At 34.6% G+C, this 22,085-nt stretch overlaps 1 protein-coding gene across 1 annotated transcript in view; it reads right to left on the reverse strand.

The window, feature by feature from the left end:
• ABCB5 (ATP binding cassette subfamily B member 5) overlaps positions 1-22,085 on the reverse strand; it is a 137,352-nt gene that overhangs the window by 89,539 nt on the left and 25,728 nt on the right. The window contains exons 3-11 of the mRNA XM_025930030.2: positions 21,006-21,060; positions 19,252-19,402; positions 15,534-15,588; positions 6,675-6,866; positions 6,418-6,589; positions 3,907-4,031; positions 3,649-3,826; positions 1,741-1,854; positions 1,320-1,430 (exon numbers count right to left, since the gene is read on the reverse strand). Coding sequence (XP_025785815.2) covers positions 1,320-1,430; positions 1,741-1,854; positions 3,649-3,826; positions 3,907-4,031; positions 6,418-6,589; positions 6,675-6,866; positions 15,534-15,588; positions 19,252-19,402; positions 21,006-21,060 — 1,153 coding nt within the window. The remainder of the gene's footprint in view (positions 1-1,319; positions 1,431-1,740; positions 1,855-3,648; positions 3,827-3,906; positions 4,032-6,417; positions 6,590-6,674; positions 6,867-15,533; positions 15,589-19,251; positions 19,403-21,005; positions 21,061-22,085) is intronic.

Consider the following 22,085-nt stretch of genomic DNA (forward strand, 5'->3'; position numbering starts at 1 on the left):
GTAAATAAACAGACCCTTTAAATAACTTAAACATAAAACTTGCAAAGGGTCAAGCAGAGAAGAATTCTTTGAAGGAGGTGAGAAATTCAGGACTCCTGGTGGGAGTACCTCCTCTATCATCTCCACTTTTACCCTGGAGTTGGTTTCTGTACTTTCATTGGAAGAATATGTTTTATTTATTTAAAGTGGTAACGAATTTCTTTGTTTGAAATTATTCACTCTTTAGCTTAGTAAAAAGGGATATATTTCAAATGTTCACTGAAAAATAGTTTGAAACCCAGAGAACACTTTACCATGCAATATAATGGCACAATTGGCACTTAAATCTCTAAGAGCCAACCCAAATGTAGTGGCAAATGTGTGTTTCTGTTGAGAAAAATGGTAGAAGGCAACACTATGTCAACAATGGTGATTAAGTAACAAAGATTTCAAAAAAGAGCTTTGAAAAGAGAATTTCAAAGACATAGGGAAAAATAAAGAAGTAGGAGTAGGTAGATCTTTTCTGAATGCAAATTATGCAGGGGACATTTGGGCACTTTATAGGCATTAAAGGTTGATGGCAAGAGTAATTTTTATCAATTTCATTTAAAATAATATTGTCCTTTTTGTATAAAATAAGTGTTTTATTAGTAATTACTCTTTGCAATTTTTAACTGTAATTACTTTTTTGGATAAATATACTAATAACATGAAAAGAGGAGGACAGAAGAGACAAACGTTTTCACAAGAACTTGTCAAAGACTGAACAATGGAGGGTAATAAACTCTGGGCTGCATGTGCACCTGTGCACATGTGTGATTGTCTGCATGTATCTAAAAGTGAGAAAGAAAGTACCTGAGACACAAATGCTGGTCCAGTAAAGCTCTTAGGAAAAGGAGAAGGAAAAGGCACAACACATGCATAATTCCTCAGGTTAGAGACTCTGAGGTTAAAATGAGTTACCTTTGTTGAGTGGGATAATATTTGGGGACCACCAATAGGTGATGCCATCAATCCAAGACATTTTGGTGTGCTCCCAAATGCAGTGAAGGAATTTCAGGGAGTTGAAAATGTTTTAGTAAGCTGAATGTAAAAAAGAGGCTGTGAAATGTAACTAGCTCTTCCAGAGTTATTTGTCCATTACTGATCTATCTTTCCTTCCTTCCCTCCTTCTTTCCCTCCCTCCCCACCTTTCTCTATCTTACTTTCTCCTTTCTCTTTTCAAAGAAGTGTAGCAAAATCTTGGTCAAAATGATCCTAAATACTCTCTTAAGAAGAGATCTTAGCCAATAAAAGACAATATCAGAGTACTGTACAATTCTGTAATTAAATTAACCTACCTTGATAGATGGTCTTGATGGATAACTGAAAGAAACATTTTTAAATTCCACAGTTCCTTCTATGCATTCTGGTTTATATCCTGTTGTTGAAAAATTATCTATAGCAGGTTTCTTAGAAAAACAAAGAGAATGTTACAAATCTTCAAGGGACTAAGTTGACATTCTACATCCTAAAAACAATTTAAAGATGGTTTACTTTTATAATGCTTTCTTTTCTGCTTCCAAACTACATTGAGTTAGACATAAAGGTTTCAATAAAACACAATGCCCTTGTAGAAGAGTTAAAACAATCTCTTTGCATATCTAATTATCCCACGTGGATTTTGCCCATCTTTTGTTTTAATGAAATGAATGTATGTATTTTTTTGGTTTCTTTCTTGCAGTAATTGTAGTTATCTTTCAAAGCAATGTGAAGTCTTACCTTGTCAATAACCTGGAAAATATTAAAGGCGGCTCCCCTGGCTATAGTGAAGGTTTCAAAGCTAGGGGCTGCTGTTCCAATGCAGTAGCTACTATGGATTACACTAAAAAAAACCTATAGGAACAAGAAAATGATATTTAATCTTCCTCAAATATATAAGAGACACAATAGAATAAAGTGTATATTTGGTTGACACTCAGAGAGATATATTAGAGAAATTAGGTAGGAAAGAATGCAAGCTGCTGCCAAACATAAAGGAAACACAAGTTAATCCAATTTTACATGGCTTTTTCTTAATGTGGAACAACTTTTGATTGTCTCACAGTCTCATTATCACCTGCTGGGAAGCTTGAGCACGAAAATCTGTTTACTGAGGAAGGCTCACTGGTTGAGTGAGGAGGTAAGCTGCACTCCCTCCCTGCTGGTCAGTCAATTCCTTAAACTTTACAGAGAAGGATGGGATACATTTCACTTACATAGAGACATTGTACTATTTCTGTCCAAACTTCTGAATTCTTATATTACTGGACATCTTTCAGTTTCAGACACATATATCTCGGCAAAAAATCAAATAAATAAAGTATCCCATAAGCCAGGTGCTTTTTCCCTATTTTTACAAATGAGGAAGCTAAGGCTTAGCAAGTCATTGGCCTAAAGTCACATATAAATTGAGGAGTAAGGATGTGCCCCAAATTCCACATGCTCAAATTTCATTTATATAAAAGTCTTAATTATGAAAGTCTCAAATCTAAAAGATGACTTTAGTTGACAGAAATCTACATAAAATGGGAAGGCCAAATGAGAACTGAAGTATATAGACCAGATCAATTCAGTTCAGCAAGACAAACTGTCTTTTTTTTTTTTTTTTTTAAATTTTTTTTTCAACGTTTATTTATTTTTGGGACAGAGAGAGACAGAGCATGAACGGGGGAGGGACAGAGAGAGGGAGACACAGAATCGGAAACAGGCTCCAGGCTCTGAGCCGTCAGCCCAGAGCCCGACGCGGGGCTCGAACTCACGGACCGCGAGATCGTGACCTGGCTGAAGTCGGACGCTTAACCGACTGCGCCACCCAGGCGCCCCAAGACAAACTGTCTTTAATCCTGAACTGAATTGTTTATCGTTGAAATTTGGGAGGATGACCGAATAAACTCAAATTCAATGCATAACCCTAAGAGTTAAAAAAAAATCTAAATTGTGATGTTGGAGAGAGCTGTAGATGATAATTCTGTTTTTAACATTAGTATATGCTGAAAGGACAGAGGAAGGTCAGGAGAGTTTTATCTACAGAATATTACCAGAGGAAGCCATTCAGCAAGGTGAATGTAGAGTCTTGTCTTACCTCAGCAAGCTTGAAGGAGAAAGTCTCACGAGAGAATGGCCTTTTTGACTGCTGGATTAAGAAAACTCTACATCCCAGGGGAGAATTCAGTTATGATTCTTCTAAAAGTATGATGCTTTTTTTTTTTTTTTTTAATTTTTTTTCAACGTTTTATTTATTTTTGGGACAGAGAGAGACAGAGCATGAACGGGGGAGGGGCAGAGAGAGAGGGAGACACAGAATCGGAAACAGGCTCCAGGCTCTGAGCCATCAGCCCAGAGCCCGACGCGGGACTCGAACTCACGGACCGCGAGATCGTGACCTGGCTGAAGTCGGACGCTTAACCGACTGCGCCACCCAGGCGCCCCAAAGTATGATGCTTTTAAAGATATGCTGGATGACTAAATCCTGCCAGTTCATAGATATAATTTAAAGATATACCCAGATAATTTGAAAGAAACAAGTATTTGTTTGTTAAAAACATTCATCTTTGAATATTCATAATTATTCAAAGACAGATTTTGTCTAAACTCTAGATAAGAAGAGATTACATAGGCAAGTTACCTTTGTTCTTAAATAAGACTTACAGCAAGAACAGTTCCGATGGTATAACCAGGTTCTCCACTAAGAATCAAAGAGGTGCCATACCAAAAAGCAAGTCCATAGGTTCCATTCATAAAGAAGTACACTGCACCAAGAGAGAGTTTTGAAGCTATAGCCTTTCTTATGCCAACATCCTTTGCATCTTTTAGATTCTGTGTATACCTTAAAAAGACAAGACACAATGTAATAGACTTTGGGGAAAATAAAACCAAGAAAATATTATCATAATTAAAGGAACAGACCTTTGAATTTCTTTTTCCTGGGCTCCAAAGGCTACAACTGTTCGGATGGATGACAAGACTTCTTCTGCCACAGCCCCAGCTTTGGAATAGGCATTTAATTCCTTACTGGACAATGAGATCATTATCTGTAACAAACCATGACCACAGTTAACCAAAAGATGACCCTGAGGCAGTAACAATGTGCAGAGAACTTAATTCAGGTGGAATCTAGAATAGCAGAATTTTATTATTGAAAAGGTACTTAGTATCATTTAATCTAATTTTCTCAGTTTGCAAACGGGGAGATCAATGGCCAGAGATATTAAGTGACTTTTTAAAGTCTCACAGCAGTGAAAGAATTTAGTGTGACATAATCTTCAATCTAAATCTCTACTCTGTCTTCTACAAGCAGAGCTTCCTGTTTTCTCTCTGTATTTTTAAAAATTTAGAATATGTGTACTTATGCTAACACAATTGGGAAAGACGATTTGGAGATGGGTTTTAGGGACATAGACCTTTACAGGTGTACTATGGAAACTGGTGAGCCTGATTTGACTTGATTTATTATCATGTAAAAAGCAAGTCTTCCAGAGGCTATGGGTCACAGTACCAGGCAGAAGAAGATAATCCTGCATATGTCTGGAGTGTGACCCCTGAAACTATTATTGCATAACACAGCCTACCTAGTAAGTGCTATATCTCCAGCACTTAAGAGGTGATATTTCAGAGACAGAGAGGAAGGAGAATATCATTCTTATCGTTATTAGGCAGGTTTTAAAATTTTTCAAAATTTTAAAATCAGAATGTGCCTTTTTCTCTATTACACATTCCACTTACTACTCCTTTAATTAGTAACAGATTTCATTTAGTAATTAGCACAATGGTTCAATGAAATGGAATAGGAGGAAAATTGTCCACTGAGCTGTGAGTCTTAAACTATTGCCTACTCAAATAACAAATCTATCCATTTTCAAAACACATTCCAAATAATTGGAGATGATTTTATGTAAGACATGCTTGGACAGTTGTTAAAGTCAGAAGGTAGCATAAACTGAATAATACTTATTTTCTGAATTCACTTAAAGATAATTATTCCTATCTCATTGGAGAGGAAGCAGCACCTAGCAATAACCACTGTACATAGTGAGTGTTTAATAAATGTTTGCCAAATTAAATTGAACCAAAGGAAGCTGGAAACCACCCACCCTGGCTTCTTTAGTCATTTGAATAACTTTGACCTTATTTGCTTCTTCCTTACAACCAGTTCATACAGTAGCAGAACTGTATTTCCCACTGTTGTTCCTTTGAAACTTCTTGTCCACTTTGCTTCCCTGAGCAATTTTAAGTTTAGGCTCTGATCTTAGTAACACATAGTGGGTAATCTTCCTACTGAGTGGGTCCTAATTTCAAATATGCTGGGGATGAAGATTTTGACAAGGGTTACAAGGTCAATCCTAAAAGTCATACTAAATAAAGATTTCTTGTCTAAACATTGAAGTCTATCAAGAAATCATTCAACTATAGAATATTTTTATTGCTGTAAATTCTTGTTTGATTGGATCTGTATATTGCTACCAAATAAACTCTGAATTTTATGGCTTTGATTTCAATAAAGAACAATTGGCTTTGCAAAATTAAAAACCCCATCTATCCCTAAGAATACACGGTGCCTCCAATCTAGGAGGTGGATATATACATTGGTTGAATTGTCAGGCTTGATTTAGAGAAAGATATTAGGGACATATGTGTTGCTTTTGGACTTCACAAAGAGCATTGCTTTCAAATCCAGGCTATACATGATTAATATCTTGTGCTATGCTCACACCAGCACTAGAAACATAATTTAACATGAAAATGCATAATTTATTTTAAAAATTGTATCAGATTTATATAGTACATAAAAGTAGACATTAAGCAGACATTTTCAATGTAATTCAAGTCTTATAAAAATATGAACTTGAAATGGCTGACATAAAAAAATGTTTACAGTTTTAGCAGTTTCTTATTCTGTTTTAATGAAATGAATTGCACACATTTATCTGGACATTTAGAACACATAAGGCTCTTCGAAAATCCAATGTATAATGGCATAATTCTTTATCCATGCTATCATTTGAAGTTGCGCTAGGCTACCAAATGAAGAGGAATGCTTTTGTTTTGTTTTGTTTTGTAAGTAGGCTCCACACCCCATGCATAGTCCAATGTGGGGCTTCAACTCATGACCCTGAGATCAAGACCTGAGCTGAGATCAAGAGTCAGACACTCAACCAATTGAGCCACCCAGGTGCCCCAAGAGGAATGTTTTTTAATGTTAGTAACCTCTTTAATGTTAGTAACTAACCTTATTGTAGCCAAATAACTTGAAGACAAAAGGGTGATTAATAGTGAACAAAATCAAAAGTATTTGTGATGTATAACATCCCTATTTTTAGACATAGGAACTGAATAGAAATGACTTTTTTGACAAACTTGATAAAAAACCTAGTTCATATTCTTGCTTCCAGTCAACACTGCATTAGCCATCTTGCCTACCCTAGAAAACATGGCTGCTGAAGCAATTATAAGAGGTGAGGTGGAGAGAGTCACCAGGGTGAGTTTCCAGCCCTTGACCAAACCAATCGCCAGGCCAATAGAAAAAGTAGACATGTTTTGAAACAACAGAGCAATCTTGTCTCCAATACCATCATTGATTTTGTTGATGTCACTGAAACAAATAAATAAATGCATTTAAGTCATTGATATATCATATATGGAAACAAAGTTGATATACTACAAATCCATCCTCTTACTCAGTCATACGAGTGTTAAGTTCACCAATGTCACAACCATCAAACCAGCTGATATCCTGTGCCAAAATTGAATGGAAAAACTGTTTTCGAATTCTTTTGGTTTGTCGTGCTGCAGTCATAACCCAAAAGGAAATCTGCATGTAGCCAAAAACCAAGGCAGTAACTCCAATTCCAATATAATATAGGGTCAACCTGAAAAAAGATTATTGGAAACATTAGTGAGACTCAAGTGCAGTTTTTTCCCTTTGTTATCAACAACAACAAAAGAAATCTACCATAATATTTGATTGAGAGAATTTGTGCTTTAGCCTATAAAATAACTAAAAATAAACCTCCATAAGAAGAAATAAAATACACTGAATATAAAAATTTAGGTTTCCCTAGTCTAGAATATGTCTCTCTTACATTACTAGTAGAAATTAGTATTTTAAAACATTTGTTATTTATATATTCTTTCAGTAATTTTTAAAATTTTCATTTGAAAAGTTACATTGACATAATTAAGATAGCTGTATGTGGAACAGGTAGATAAAGAAATGAAAGTAGTCAAAAACAGTGTATAAAATATTTAATATATATATATGTATATATACTATTAAATATAAAATTCAACTTTAGGAATTTACCATAAGGAAATATATAAAAAAGATTAATCTAGATGGATGGTCATGTCAGCATTAACAACAATAAAGAAAAGCTGAAAACAATCTAACAGTAGACCAGATAAATACAGTCATTTAAAAAATGTATACTGGGTACCTTCTATCTGTGAGGTTTTAGAGATATAGTCATGAGCAAGATGATAAGGCCCTATTCATGAAAAATTTACATTCTGGTGGGAGGAGACAGACAATACATATAGAAAAATAATTTCAGGTGGTTCTATGAGGGAAATAAACAGGGTGATAAGTCACAGACTAACCAATGGGTAAAGGTGAGTCGGGAGAGCTGGTACAAATAGAGTGGTTAAGAAAACATTTTTTGAGGAAGTGATATTAGAGCTGGGATACAAAAGGTAAAATGGAACCACACATAAAAATACCAAGAAGAGTGTATTCTAGGGAAAAGAAGAAGAATAAGGTCTGAGGCAGAAAAAAAGCTTAGCATGTTCCAGGAACAAAAGAACTCCAAAGTGGTATGAAATGATTAGGCCAGAGAATTTAGCAAATATTGTAGGGTGACCATGGTGCATTGCACAGATTTTATTTTAAGAGAAGAAGTAGACCATTGGAGGATCTAAGCATGGGATGACCTTATCAGTTCAACTTTTAAAAAGATCAGCTGGCCCCTCTATGGAGAATGAATGGAAATGAAAGCAATGGAAGCAGGCAGTTTAGTTAGGAGGATATTGCAATGGCCAACGTGAGAAGGATAGGGCCTTGAATAAAGATGCAGCTTAAGTATAAAGAAGTGGAAAGATTCTAGTTACATTTTTGAAATACAACAAACTGGAATTGCCAATGTATTAGATGCGAGGAATGTAGGAAGGGGAGAAATTAAGGATAACTACTTAGATTTTGATTTGAGCAACTGGGTGAAAGGTGTGCCATGTACAGCCATTGATGGCTGGGAATGGAACAGATCTGTAGGAGATATCAAGGGTTTTGATTTAGATATTTTAAGACTGAGATGCTTAGTAAACATCAAAGTGGAGATCAAGTAAGAAGCTGAAAATGAGAGTTAGGAGTACTTGGAACAGGGTCTAGGCTAGAGATGTAAATTTGAAAGGCATCAGCTTGCAAGTGGTAATTAAAGGATTGACTGAGACCACCCACAGAGGGAGAGAGTGTGTGTGTGTGTGTGTGAGTGAGTTAAATGCAGATAAAAAAGATAAGAGGACCAAGGAATGAGCTCAGGTACTCTCCAAACATGGTAGTTTGGGGTGAAGAGAAAAAGCCTGCAAAGAAAGCTGAGGAGTGGCCAAGGAGGTAGGTGGAAAGCCAAGAAAGTGAAGTACTCAGGAAAACAGAGAGAAACATTCAACTGATCCCCATTATTCCCAGATTCTGTGTTGGCAAATCTGTGTGCTCACTAAGGCTTATTTGTAACCCTGAAATGAATACTCAGATGTTTTCATTGTTACTCATGGACATGCATAGAGTGCCAAAAAATTTGAGTTGCTCAACAAAGATGATCCCAGCTGAAGTTGAACAAGGCAACACTCTGCCTGCTTGTTTTAGTTCTCACATTGTAAACAAGTGTCATTTTTTGTGGCATATGTAGTACCACGTTTTTCTAAGATTTGTATTTTTTTCTTGATGATTTCACTATTTAAAATGACTCTTAAGCAGCATGCTGAAGGGCTATCTAGTGTTTCTAAGTGTGAGAAGGCTGTGGTGAGTCCTATGGAGAAAATATATGTGTTAGATAAGTGTTGTGTAGGCATGAGTTATAGTGCTATTGACTATCAGTTCAATGTTAATGAGTCAACAATATATATTAGATAAGATGTCTTTAAACGCTAATACGCACAAAATGAGGTTATGTGTTGACTGATGAAAATGTTGTGACCAGAGGCTCACAGGAACTTAATTAACCCTGTGTTTAACCTAGGAACAACAGTTTAATATTTCTAATTCAGTATTCGTGACTTTAATAAAACAAAAATATTGCAAATAAACAGAACTGGATGTTTTCTAATAAGAGAGGCTTTATAAGGACAGCATAAAACACAAGAGGTTTAATGAAAATCACCTTACTGAATTTTTTTACTGTTGTGGGGAAAATGTTTATAATATTATAAGTAAAAATGGGTTGTAAAAACAAATGAGAAGAAGAAATGCAAGATCTGCACACTGGAAATTATAAAACATTGTTTGAAAAAATTAAAGATCTAAAAAAATTGAGAGGTAATCCATGTTCATGGATTAGAAGACTCAAAAATGTTTTCAAGGTGACAATATCCCCAAACTGATGTATGCAATCCAACTGATCAATGCAATCCCTCTCAAAAATCCCAGTAGGCTATTTGGCAGAAATTGGCAAGATGATCCTAAAATGTATGTAGAAATGAAGAGAACTCAGAAGAGCCAAAATGATTTTTAAAAGGAACAAAGTTGGAGGACTTACATTTCCTGATTTTATTTATTTGTTTGTTTGTTTGTTTATTTATCCATTCATTCTCTAAAACTATACTAATCAAAACAGTGTGATACTAGTATAAGAACAAACATATCAATAAATGCAACAAAACTGACAGAACAGAAACCTTTACATTTGGACAGCTGATTTTTAGCAAAGGTGCCAAGGAAATTGAAAAAGGAGAATAGATAAGTCTTTCAAGGACTTAGTGCTTGGGACAAATGGATATAGTCACATGCAGAAAAGTTAGAATCTTACCTCATAACAGTCACAAAAATAAACTGAAAATGGACCATAGACCTAACTATAAAAGCTAAAATATTCAAAGTCCTAGAAGAAAACGTAGGAGAATATCTTCAAGATCTTGGGTTAGGCAAAGAATTCTCAAATCCAAAGGCACAATCGATAAAAGAAAAAAACTTGATAAATTGTACCTCATCATCAAAACTTAAAATCTTTGTGTTTCAAAAGAAACCTTTAATAAAATGAAAAGGCTAGCCATAAACTGGAAGAAAAAACTTGCCAATCATACATATGACAAAAAACTTGTATCCCAGAACTTATAAAATAGAACTCTCATAATTCAATAATAAGAAAAGGCACAATTAAAAATAGTCTAAATATTTGAACATTTAACCAAAGAAAATATATGAATGCTTAAAATGTATTGAAAAAAACTTCTCATTATTAGTCACTAGAGAAATGCAAGTTAAAGCCACAATATGATACCACTTGACACCTATTACCAAGGCTATAATAAAAGAGACAGACAATAAACAAATGTTGACAAGGATGTGGAGAAATTGGAATGCATATACATTGTTGGTGAAAAAGCAAAATGGTGTAGCCAGTTTGGAAAATGGTTTGGCAGTTTCTTTAAAAGATAAACATAAACTTACCATGTGACCCAGCAATTCCACCTAGGTAACCACCCAAGAGAAATAAAAACATATATACACACAAAGATAACTACACTGATGTTAATAGAAGCATTATTTTTAAAATAGTAAAAAACCAGAAACAATCTAAGCGCCCATCAACTGGTAGACAGATAAAAAAAATGTGTAACCCTGAAATGGATTACTACTAAGCAATAAAAAGGAATAAACTACTAATACATGTTACAACATGGATGAAACTCAAAAACACTATGCTGGCTCAGTGGGTTAAGCATTTGACTTTGGCTCAGGTCATGATCTCATGGCTTGTGAGTTCGAGCCCTGCGTGGAGCTCTGTGCTGACAGCTCAGAGCCTGGAGCTTGCTTCAGATTCTGTGTCTCTGGCTCTCTCTGGATGTCTCCTGCTTGTTCTCTGTCTCTCTCTCTCAAAAATAAATAAACATTAAAAAAATAAACAAAATGAAGTGTGTATTATAGATAAGTGCCCTGGAATGACTCAAGCCTTTTTTTTTTTTTTTTTAATGACAGAGAATCCTGCGTCTCCATCTCCCTCTACCCCCCACCCCCTGCTTATGCATTGTCACCCTCCCCCCCGCTCAAATATAAGTAAACATTAAAAAAAACCACTATGCTAATAAATAAAAGAAGCCAGGTGCCCTACATATTATGTTTCCATGCACATGCAATGTCTTAAATGTAAATCTTTAGAGATAGAGAGCAGGTAAGTGGTTGGCTGGGGCTGGGTGTGGGAACGAGGACTGACTGTAAGGGAGGGATCTTTACAGAATGATGGAAGTGTTCTAAAAATAGATTGTCATGATGGTTGCACAACTCTGTCAGTTTACTAAAAATCATTGAAGTGCACAGTTAAGACTGGTGAGTTTTATGATAAGTAAATTATGCCTCAATAAAGCTATTAAAATCATATAAACAGTATAATTCTAATTATATTAAAATTATGTATGTGTACTCATACATGTAAAAAGATTATAATAATAAAAACAAAACTAATGTTTATTATCCATTAGTGGCAGGATTATAAGTGATTTAATTTTCTTTGTGCATTTTTTCTTTTCATGTTATGTGCAATGAAAATATTAGGCATTTAATCAGAAAAGGTAATTAAAATAATTTTTACAGAAGCACTGATTCACTTTTTAATAGACTTTTCCTTAAGAACAAAGAAAATAACACATTCAATTTATTGCAAATTGAAGATACTATAGTTATTACCTCTCATTTATCTAGTAATCAAACTTCCAAACTACCTGGGACCCAGAAGAAGAAGCCCCAGTAGTCCCAAAGTCCAGGTACTTTATTTTGCACCAGTAAATGAAACTACCTTCATGGTCTAAGTCTTCTGATTCAAAACCACTTGCAAATTAAGGCTGATTTAATAGCTTCATTTATTGGGCATTTATTTTGTGTTAAATATTATGTCAGGCCCTTGACATATCTGAGTATCATTGAATCTTCAGGAAGTATTAATATTTCATTTTGCATATGAAGAAACTGAAGCTTACAGAAGCTCCCCAACAGGTTCCATAGTTAAAAAGTGGTTAAAAATCCATCACCTTAATCCTGAACCCATGATATGAATCCTGAATATATGATCTGAATCACTCTAGCAATATTTCTGAGGAGAAAGCATTCTCAAATAGATTCGGGAAACCCTGTATACCTAGTGTCATTCCTCCTTGGAAACATGTGAACATATCAAGAAATCAAAAACTAAAGATACTAACTTTGTTCAATGCAGGATGTCTCAGACCGATTAACTATGAATACTCACCTCCTTTTAAAATGTACCACATATTAACAGTCCCATTTTACACAATTTAGGAATTATTCTAGGTCCTTACTTGATGCAGCAGAATTTGCTATCTACTTAATCTATCAGCCAATATCCGATTTTATCTTCCTCCTAAATAAGAGAACCTTCATTTTATTTGAAGTGGCAATATGCCCAGCTAAAATGGATGTGGTCCTATGACTAGAACAAAGACAGAAAGATGCTGAGTCCCTAATGCCTTTTGAACCATATTTCATCCTTAGACTACCAACTTTCAGATATTTACATGTAAGAGAAATAAATTTCTATCATGGTTAAACAACTATTACCATGGGTTTTACATTAAATGCAACTGAAGTAAATCTAACACAGCCTTGGTAATCTAGTTTGCCCCTTCATTTTCAAGATATATTAGAAGTAGCAAAAAGGAGGGAACAACTTGCTTAAAAGTTCATACAGAATTAATTAATTAACCCTTGACAGACGAGGGGGCATCATATTTACCATCAATCATCTTGGGACTATTTAATCATTATGATTTGGACTCGACAAGAAAATATTCAATTATTTTCAGAATATTTGGTAAATAAAATAAGGATACAGGCTGAACACCAAAAACATTAAACTTATATAAAGCTATGAGTCATTATCTGTAGATAATAACATAGGTAGAATAAAATTCTTTGGTTCCTGATGACTATAGCTGAAAGAAGTATTTTTACCTTATCCTCATCCAAAAAAGAGGATATAAAGTAATGATTCTCAGAAATGTGTTCATCAAAACATTAGTTCCACAGGATGTTACTAGGTGTTTGGGGAAAAATGGGTTTTATAGTCAAATAGTAATAACTGGGAATAAATGGAGCTCTACTACACTTATCTGTCCTGTGTATATCCAAAAGGAGGTTGTCATATGATATTGTCAAAATCAGTTTGACCATGAAATCTTTTCTCTTCATGTATCTCAAATATCCCAAAACAGAACACTGGTTTGAGGAACAATAGCATAACAAATACAACAGATCAAAAATGTTAAGAATGTTTCTTTGTAAATTTCAAAATCTTTTTTTTTTTTTTTCAACGTTTATTTATTTTTGGGACAGAGAGAGACAGAGCGTGAATGGGGGAGGGGCAGAGAGAGAGGGAGACACAGAATCTGAAACAGGCTCCAGGCTCTGAGCCATCAGCCCAGAGCCCGACGCGGGGCTCGAACTCACGGACCGCGAGATCGTGACCTGGCTGAAGTCGGACGCCCAACGGACTGCGCCACCCAGGCGCCCCTTCAAAATCTTTTAATAACTGTATGCAGACATATCTCTTCATTTTACTCTCCCTTTTATTATCTGTTCCTTAAATGGATGCTACTATTTTCCAAAATTCTTTGTAAAAAGCTCAAACCTCATCATTATACATCAGAACCTCAGTTTAATACTGTAAGAATAGAATTCAGTAAAAGGCAATACACTGGATCTCAACAAGGAATTTTCAAAAGACCCACTATAAAGAAATTTTATGTAAGAGTTGCTAAAAAACAGAATCAACATTCAAAGAGAGTTCAGGCTGCAGCAAAGTACAACTGGAGGGGGTGCCATTTACACTGCATGCTGTCCAATACAACTTATTGTGTCAAAGAAAATATTCCATATCTGTGATAGACAAGATGACACCAGCCAAATGTAGCTACTGAACACTTGAACTGTGACTGAAAATGAGGAACTAAATATGTAATTTTATTCAATTTTAATTAATTCAAATTCAAATAGGCATATGTAGCTGTGGCTAACATATTGGACAGGGCAGGTCAAGGATTATGGCCCAGAGAGTTTCACTGCAATGTGATAGGTGTCCCTTGGGTTGTGCAACATGTAGGATTCACTTTTGGGAGTAAAATGAGGGATCACTTAGGTCTGTAGTAAAAACTCTCATAATTTTAGTGAGACACTACTAAGTCCATTGAATATACTCAATAAACAGCTTCGCTTTAACAAACTCAACACATAACAGAGGAAATGATACCATTTAATATATAAAACACAAAAACTGAATGCCCTTATAAATTATTTACTTCAGACTTTACAATTTTTAGTTTGAATACAACATCACCATAATAGTCTCAATAATTAGTCTCCAAAATTAGTCAATGAAACTTTACTGTTATTGTTTTTGAAATTATTTCATTATTTGAGCAGCTGGGTGGCTCAGATGATTAAGTCTCATACTCCTGATTTTGGCTCAGGTCATGATCTCACGGTTCGTGAGTTCAAGTCCTGCGTTGGGCTCTGTGTTGACAGCATGGAGCCTGCTTGGGATTCTCTCTCTCTCTCTCTCTCTCTCTCTGCCCTTCCCCCACTTACACTCTCTCTCTTTCTCCCTCTCAAAATAAATAAACATTTAAACAATTATTTTACTATTTTTAGTATTTGTTGCACATGACTTTTTGGTGTTTAAAGTTTACAGAAGTAGCATTTTTCTCTAAGATTTGTAAGGAAAGTAATTTGAAAAAAAGAAAAAAATAAGTTCTTTAGTCTTTAGGATATGTACCTTCAGTTCTAGAAGGCAAAATTGGTCTAAAAATACAAATCTCAAAATGAATTTTCTACTGATGACAATTCTGTCAAATACAATTTAAGGCTTATGAACTTAGTGACTTTCAAATAGAAGAAAAATTATATAATAACTCTATTTTGTATATCCAATGAAAGAAAAGGACACATTTATGGGGTGTGCCTAGGTGGTTCAGTTTGTTGAGCGTCTGACTTAGGCTCAGGTCATGATATCGTGGTTTGTGGGTTCAAGCCCTGCATCGGGCTCTCTGCTGATGGCACGGAGCCTGGAGCCTGCTTCGGATTCTGTGTCTCCCTCTCTCCCTACCCCTCCCTCACGCACAGTCTGTCTCTCTCTCTCTTTCAAAAATAAATAAATATTAAAAAAAAAAAAGAAAAGGACACATTTGCTTTAATCACTTATATGTAATATTAATGATGAAACCTTAGTTTTTTTCTTGTAAGTACTGAATAAAGCAGCGTGCAATAAACATGATACTGATATTTTACATTACTTACACAGTAACACATTAACATTACTTACACAGTAATATCTTCATTCAGCTTCTCTTGAGACTGAGTACAATTCTGGTGATTTGCTGTAACACAGTTTTTTAAATTATGAAGGCAATTATTTTATAATTGGCCACACTGTTTCATACATAGCCCTCCAAATGAAATATAATGCATTCTCAAGAAAATGGACTTAATATCTTACGGTTTATGATCATCTTAACTTTCTATTCTTTAACCTAAAGTTTGAAACCATTATTGCTCCTCTCAAAAAGAACTCATGCAATGTGAAAAATGATAAGGAAATATTAACTATGTGTCTCATATCTGGAAAAAATTCTTTAGGACATCTCTGATTCCAGACAAAAGTTGTGTAAGTAATAGTAATAGAATTCACCTTTCCTGCTGAGATTATGCATTTAGAATTCAGTTTGAGATATCCCAGGGAATAATTTAGAAAGTCCAAGAAAAGCAGGAACACATGTGAAAAATTCTAGAAGTAACAGTCATGGTAAAAATTTAAGTGAAGCTCATTGAAATATGTTGGGTGAAACAAGGATAGCAACATAATAAAACAGTATTTAAAATAATCTTTTTATAAATTTTATATGTAAACTCTTCTAAGAGTTTTTTTAAAGTTTATTTATTTGAGAGAGAGAGAGAGAGAGAGAGAGAGAGAGAGAGACAGAGAAGGGAAAATGAGCAGAGGAGGGACAGTGAGAGAATCCCACGGGATTCACAACACAGGGCTCGATTCCATGACCATGAAATCATGACCTGAGCTGAAATCAAAAGTCAGATGCCCAAAATATTGAGCCACCCAGGCGCCTCTACATGTACACTTTTCTTTTTTTTTAATTTTTTTTTTTTCAACGTTTATTTATTTTTGGGACAGAGAGAGACAGAGCATGAATGGGGGAGGGGCAGAGAGAGAGGGGGACACAGAATCGGAAACAGGCTCCAGGCTCTGAGCTGTCAGCCCAGAGCCTGACGCGGGGCTCGAACTCACGGACCGCGAGATCGTGACCTGGCTGAAGTCGGACGTTTAACCGGCTGCGCCACCCAGGCGCCCCTACATGTACACTTTTCTATACATCTTCTGGTAAAAAATACACCATACATTAATTATTATATCAAGGTTGTGATTTCACAAACAGCACAAAACAGTGGTCAGTATCCACTATCCACTATCATAATTTTCTTTCTTAAAACTTTTTCAATAAACATTTGAAATGAATTCTAGACATCTCATCTGTTCATCTTTTACATAACTGCACCATCATCACATATGATAATGTCTATGATCTTTATATGCGAACAATAATCTTTTCCTTATTCCATTTATGGAATTATGGTAAGAAAACATTTTAAAGCAATTTATTCCACATATAAGAATTAATACAGAAGTACTAAACTCTAGTGGAAAGTTTTAATGAAATTAACTGAGCTAATTAAGAGAATAAACATTGTTTGTAAAAATGGTACCTAAAATCACATAAAAATGGCATATTCTCATTTTGGAGATTATAGTAATAGAGGTAGCATGTGCAAAAGTTAAGTGCTGGCACAAAAATGGGCCTTGATCAGTGACAGTTATTATTCATATTTTCATTTGTTGGAGCAAATAATCCTCTTCTACATTTCTCCAGAAAATCAATGTTAAGTTGAAGGTATATAATTTAATGTCCTCACTTCTCTTTAATAATATGTTGTACCAATAGTATCCATGTATTTATCTAAACCTTTACCAAACCTCTTTTGGTATGGTTTGGTAAATGTTCACCACATTTGACAAACAACACAATGAAATTTAAAAAACCTGGAGAAGGCCTAACCAAAATCAAAAGTCAAAATTCAAAGCAATATCAGCAGTTATGTTCTGCCCATCCTGTCTAAAGCTGGTAAGAGAATCAATTATAGAGGAGCTCTAACAAAATGAATATTCCTAAGCATATTGGCTTAGGTTGCTAGATTGTTCCTTCCCTCCTTCTTTCCTTCACTCATTCATTTGGAGAGAGACACAGTTGGCAGTCAATAAATATTTACTCAGTGAATTGGTGGCTTCATTTGTTTAACAAACAGAATAGCATCCTTAATTTAGCTTCTATCATTAAAATACTAAAAATTAATTGTGTAGACAGGAGATCATCACATGAAAAGACAAAGAAGTGGAAGCAATGGCTTTATCCTGCTCAAACAAGACTAGGACACTTAAAAGATTAGCCTTTAGGTGGAAAACAAGAGGATATATGTTAGTATTTAAATTTAAATAGGACAGAGAGGGGGAGTACAGTATATAAAGCTAGGCTTATGTCTAAAAGACAGTCCAAGTTTTAATGACACATTTATCTCAGTTATAATAAACAGCTACAAGGATGCTTCTTATTGTATAATTTGTGGAAAACATAAAATCAGGGAATTACTAATATTTTTAATATCCTTCAGATAAAAAAAAAAGCTATGGCTACTATGTCAGTGCATAAAATTACTGGATTTACCTCTAAAGAATGTTACCTTGAAGAACACGACCCTGAAATAGGATACTACAAAGATAATGATACATGAAAGACATCTATAACTATGGGAAATATAAAAACACCTTTTCCCCTATGCCTGATTATTAGATTTCCCTCCTATCTTTATTCAGGGTATTTGTCTCTAGTACCGTAATTTTCTGCATGCTCATTTTGGCTTCCTTGCTGCATTATGTTCTACAATCCCATGCATGTCTATATACTATTAATGAAACTCGAAGCAGTTATCTGAGAGATTTTGTCACTTTTGATTTCTTCTTTTTAAAGTGTGTATTATGGGGGTTCCTGGGTGGCTCAGTCAGTTAAGCGTCTGACTTCACCTGAGGTCATGATTTCATGGCTGGTGAGTTTGAGCCCCCTGTCAGGCTCTGTGCTGACAGCTCAAAGCCTGGAGCTTGCTTCAGATTCCATGTCTCTGGCTCTTTCTGCCTGTCGCCTGCTCATGCTCTCTCTCCTCTCTCTCTCTCTCTCGAAAATAAATAAACATTAAAAAAATAATAAAGTGTGTATTATAAATAAGTGCCCTGAAATGGCTCAAGCCTTTGATTAAATCACGATACAATGATCACTTTTGATAGGAAATTATTTAATTTCCTGGAGAGACAAGTTGAGGTACACTCAGTCTCAGATGATTTTTTTTTTTTTGAGAGAGAAAGCAAGTGAGGGAGAGGGGCAGAGGGAGAGAGACAGAGAATCTCAAGCAGGCTCCACGCTCAGCACAAAGCCTGACTTGGGGCTCGATCCCATGACCCTGGGATCATGGCCTAAGCCGAAATCCAGAGTTGGGCGCTCAACCAACTGAATCACCCAGGTGCCCCTCAGATGATTTTTATATACTATGAACGGAAATGGCTTTTGGACTTGAACTGCAACAATGGTTCTCTTCTGGGACTTCAGCCTGCTGGCCCACCTGGCAGATTTTGTATATATCAGCTTCCATAATGGCATGAGCCAATTCCTTAACAAAAATTTCTTTCTCTTTCTCTCTATAAATATATACACATGCACTCACATCCTTTTGGTTCTGTTTCTTTGACAAATACTAATACAGACTTTGGTTCTTTAGTCCCTGGCAATATGGAAGAATAAAGGACTTATATACTTATCATGTAGATATTGTTTGACAATATACAAATCTGTATTATGAGCTCTCTGTTTGTTTTATTTAATGCTTTTGAGTCCCCAGAAACATAGAAAAGTAAATACTGTGCTCACTTGTATTGGTTTTGACTAGACATCCACTAATAAGGTTATCACTCATTTCTCCTAAAATCAGTGACATTACAGGAAGACAGGCTCCGTTTACCAGTGATGCCAGTAATCCCAGGATCATGAGTGTGATGTCCAGTCTGTCAGCAAAGCGAAACTGAGGAAAACAAAACATAGTAGCATTACAGCTGTAAAAAACAAAAATAAAACCAACCTACAGTTTTTGCCATCAAGTAAATGTTATTTCATAAATTAAGAGACTCAATAAATGTATAAAATCATGGAAAAGTATTTTATATATAAAATTAAAAAAAGGATCCCTGATATTAGCGATTTACAATGTATTTTGAAGAAGTTGTTGCTGGTTGTTGAAGAAGTTGCTATAAAGTAGCTCTGTCTATCTCTAAAATAAACATTTAAAAGATTTTTTAAAAATTAAAAAAATAAAGTAGCAAAATCTGTACAAATTATGCATCTGTGACACAGGTCAGATAGATGTGGGTATGAATCAGAAACTTCCTTCCATTTGGTTGATTCTAAAATAAATTAATATATTTTGAAACACTGCAATGACAATATCTTGGCTTATGGACAGGTGAACTTCAAACTTTCAATTCTTTAGGTTTATCAACATCATAGCAATGATAAAAGTAAGTGCAGTGAATGGTAACCATGTGGTAAAAATTAGTTCACCAAATATAATAAATTATATTTTTCATTCTTATTTTAAATTCCTTTGATTTTTTTTCTAGCTGGGGCAGTATCTATTCTATAAACTTATTTATAATAATAATTTGTAAGTCTATTGGAATAAGAAAAAGATAACTGAAAAAAAGAAGAAAGAAATCATTGAAAGCCAAATACTGAATGCTTTATATTCTATTCTATAGCAGATCCCAACAATGCTATTCCAAAACAAAAACATGAACAAAACTTGAAAATATGGATTATTTATCTTACTGAGAGGTCAAGATAAAATGTATAGTGGTATTGAAATGAAATTAGATTTGTACAACAGCAAGAGGAACTTAGTACATATTTTATGAGTGGAGACTGAAAAAATTTAATGTATTACCATTTATTCATATGATAGCTAATTAATATTTATGGAGTAACTGCCACAGCATTGTACTTGGTACTACAGATGATAAGAGGGCATCTGTTTATCCACCTTCCTCCATAACAGTGTGTTATGTCTTTGATAAAGTTTGTCATGTTCTGCTACTTCCCAGGTTTTTTAGAATTTGACTCTTGAAAAAGCAGGTACTGTTTTGTGTGAATTTCTAATGACACTGATAGCCAGAATGACATACAGATTAGAGTAGGTAGAGGAATTGTTTTGGGAACACATTTCTGAAAATGGTCCTTGAACATAATCCTAAAGACATATGCTAACATACTGTTTTTAGGTATATGTTTTATAAAATATTTACATAATTATTTTTTATTTAAAAGAATTTATACACTTTGAAAATAACCAAGCGACTTTTATCAATGTATGCATCATACACACAAGCACACACTTTTTTTTTTTTTTGCAAAATTGGGATCATTGTGTAAATATTGTGCTTTTTTTCTTATCCCTTATTATGGAAACGTTGGGTTAATTATATTTTTTCCTATGAGAGGTAATATTGTAATTACTTATAAAATTCCCCTTCTTCCCCCCACAATAGATGTGAACTATCAATCATTTTAAGCATTACTGACAATTCCCTAAAATTGTATGATATATGTACTTTTTAACTGATTTCACTTACTATCTCAATAGGTCCAACAATTTGTTTTCTTACTTTGGGGAGTTCTTGTAGTTTTCTGGAAAATAAATGTTGAAGATGGAAAGGTTACAATGTAAATATAACTGCAGATTTTTCCAATTAAAATTGTTCCTAACTATCAAATCTCATTCTTGATAGCAAATCCACATCAACAATGAAATTTTAAAAACACGCTTAAGGATATACAGTACAAGATTTTTATCATAATCAATGGGAAAACTAAGTTGTCACTGGCTATGTCTACATTATTTAGGATAACAACTGAAGGCAAACCTCTGGAATAGAAATTTTTTAATTGCGGTTGGTTAAGTACATTCATATGGTGCTCCCATCACCACCATCCATCCACAGAAATTTTACCTTGAAAAACTGACTCTATACCCATTAAACAGTAATTCCCCTTCTTCTCTCTTGGCCCTAGCTTCTGGCAACTACCATTCTATTTTCTCTCTCTATGAATCTGACTACCTTAGGTGCCTCATGTAAGTAGGACTATATAGTATCTTGTTCTTTTCTGTAGGGTTTATTCACCCTATTCTGTAGGGTTAAATACCTTCAATGTTTATCTATGTTGCAGCACATGTCAGAATTTTTCTCCTTTTTAAGGCTGATTACTATTCCATTGCATGTATATAACATATTTTATTTATCCATCCATCCACTCATCAGTCAATGAACACTTTCAGAGTGCTTCTACTCTTTGCCTACTATGAATAATGCTGCTATGAATATGGGTATACAAATATCTTTTCAAATCCCCACTTTCAATTCTTTTGGGTAAATAACTAAGATCAAAATTGCTGGATCACATGATTATTTTTAATTTTTTGAGGAACCATCATACTGTTTTCCATAGCAGCTGCACTATTTTATATTCCTATCAACCATACACAAGGATTTTCTACATCCTCACCAATACTTGCTATGTTATATTTTGTTTTTTAATTATTGTTTTTAATAGCATACATCTTAATGGGTATAAGGTGGTAGATTGGAATTTTTAAGATTTGTAACAAGAGGAAATGTAAACTTTTAATGAAAGAAGTACTATTAAGTATGCAT

This window comes from Puma concolor, chromosome A2 (assembly GCF_028749965.1).
Source record: "Puma concolor isolate L17-30 chromosome A2, mPumCon1.1.hap2, whole genome shotgun sequence".
Lineage (NCBI taxonomy): Eukaryota > Metazoa > Chordata > Mammalia > Carnivora > Felidae > Puma > Puma concolor.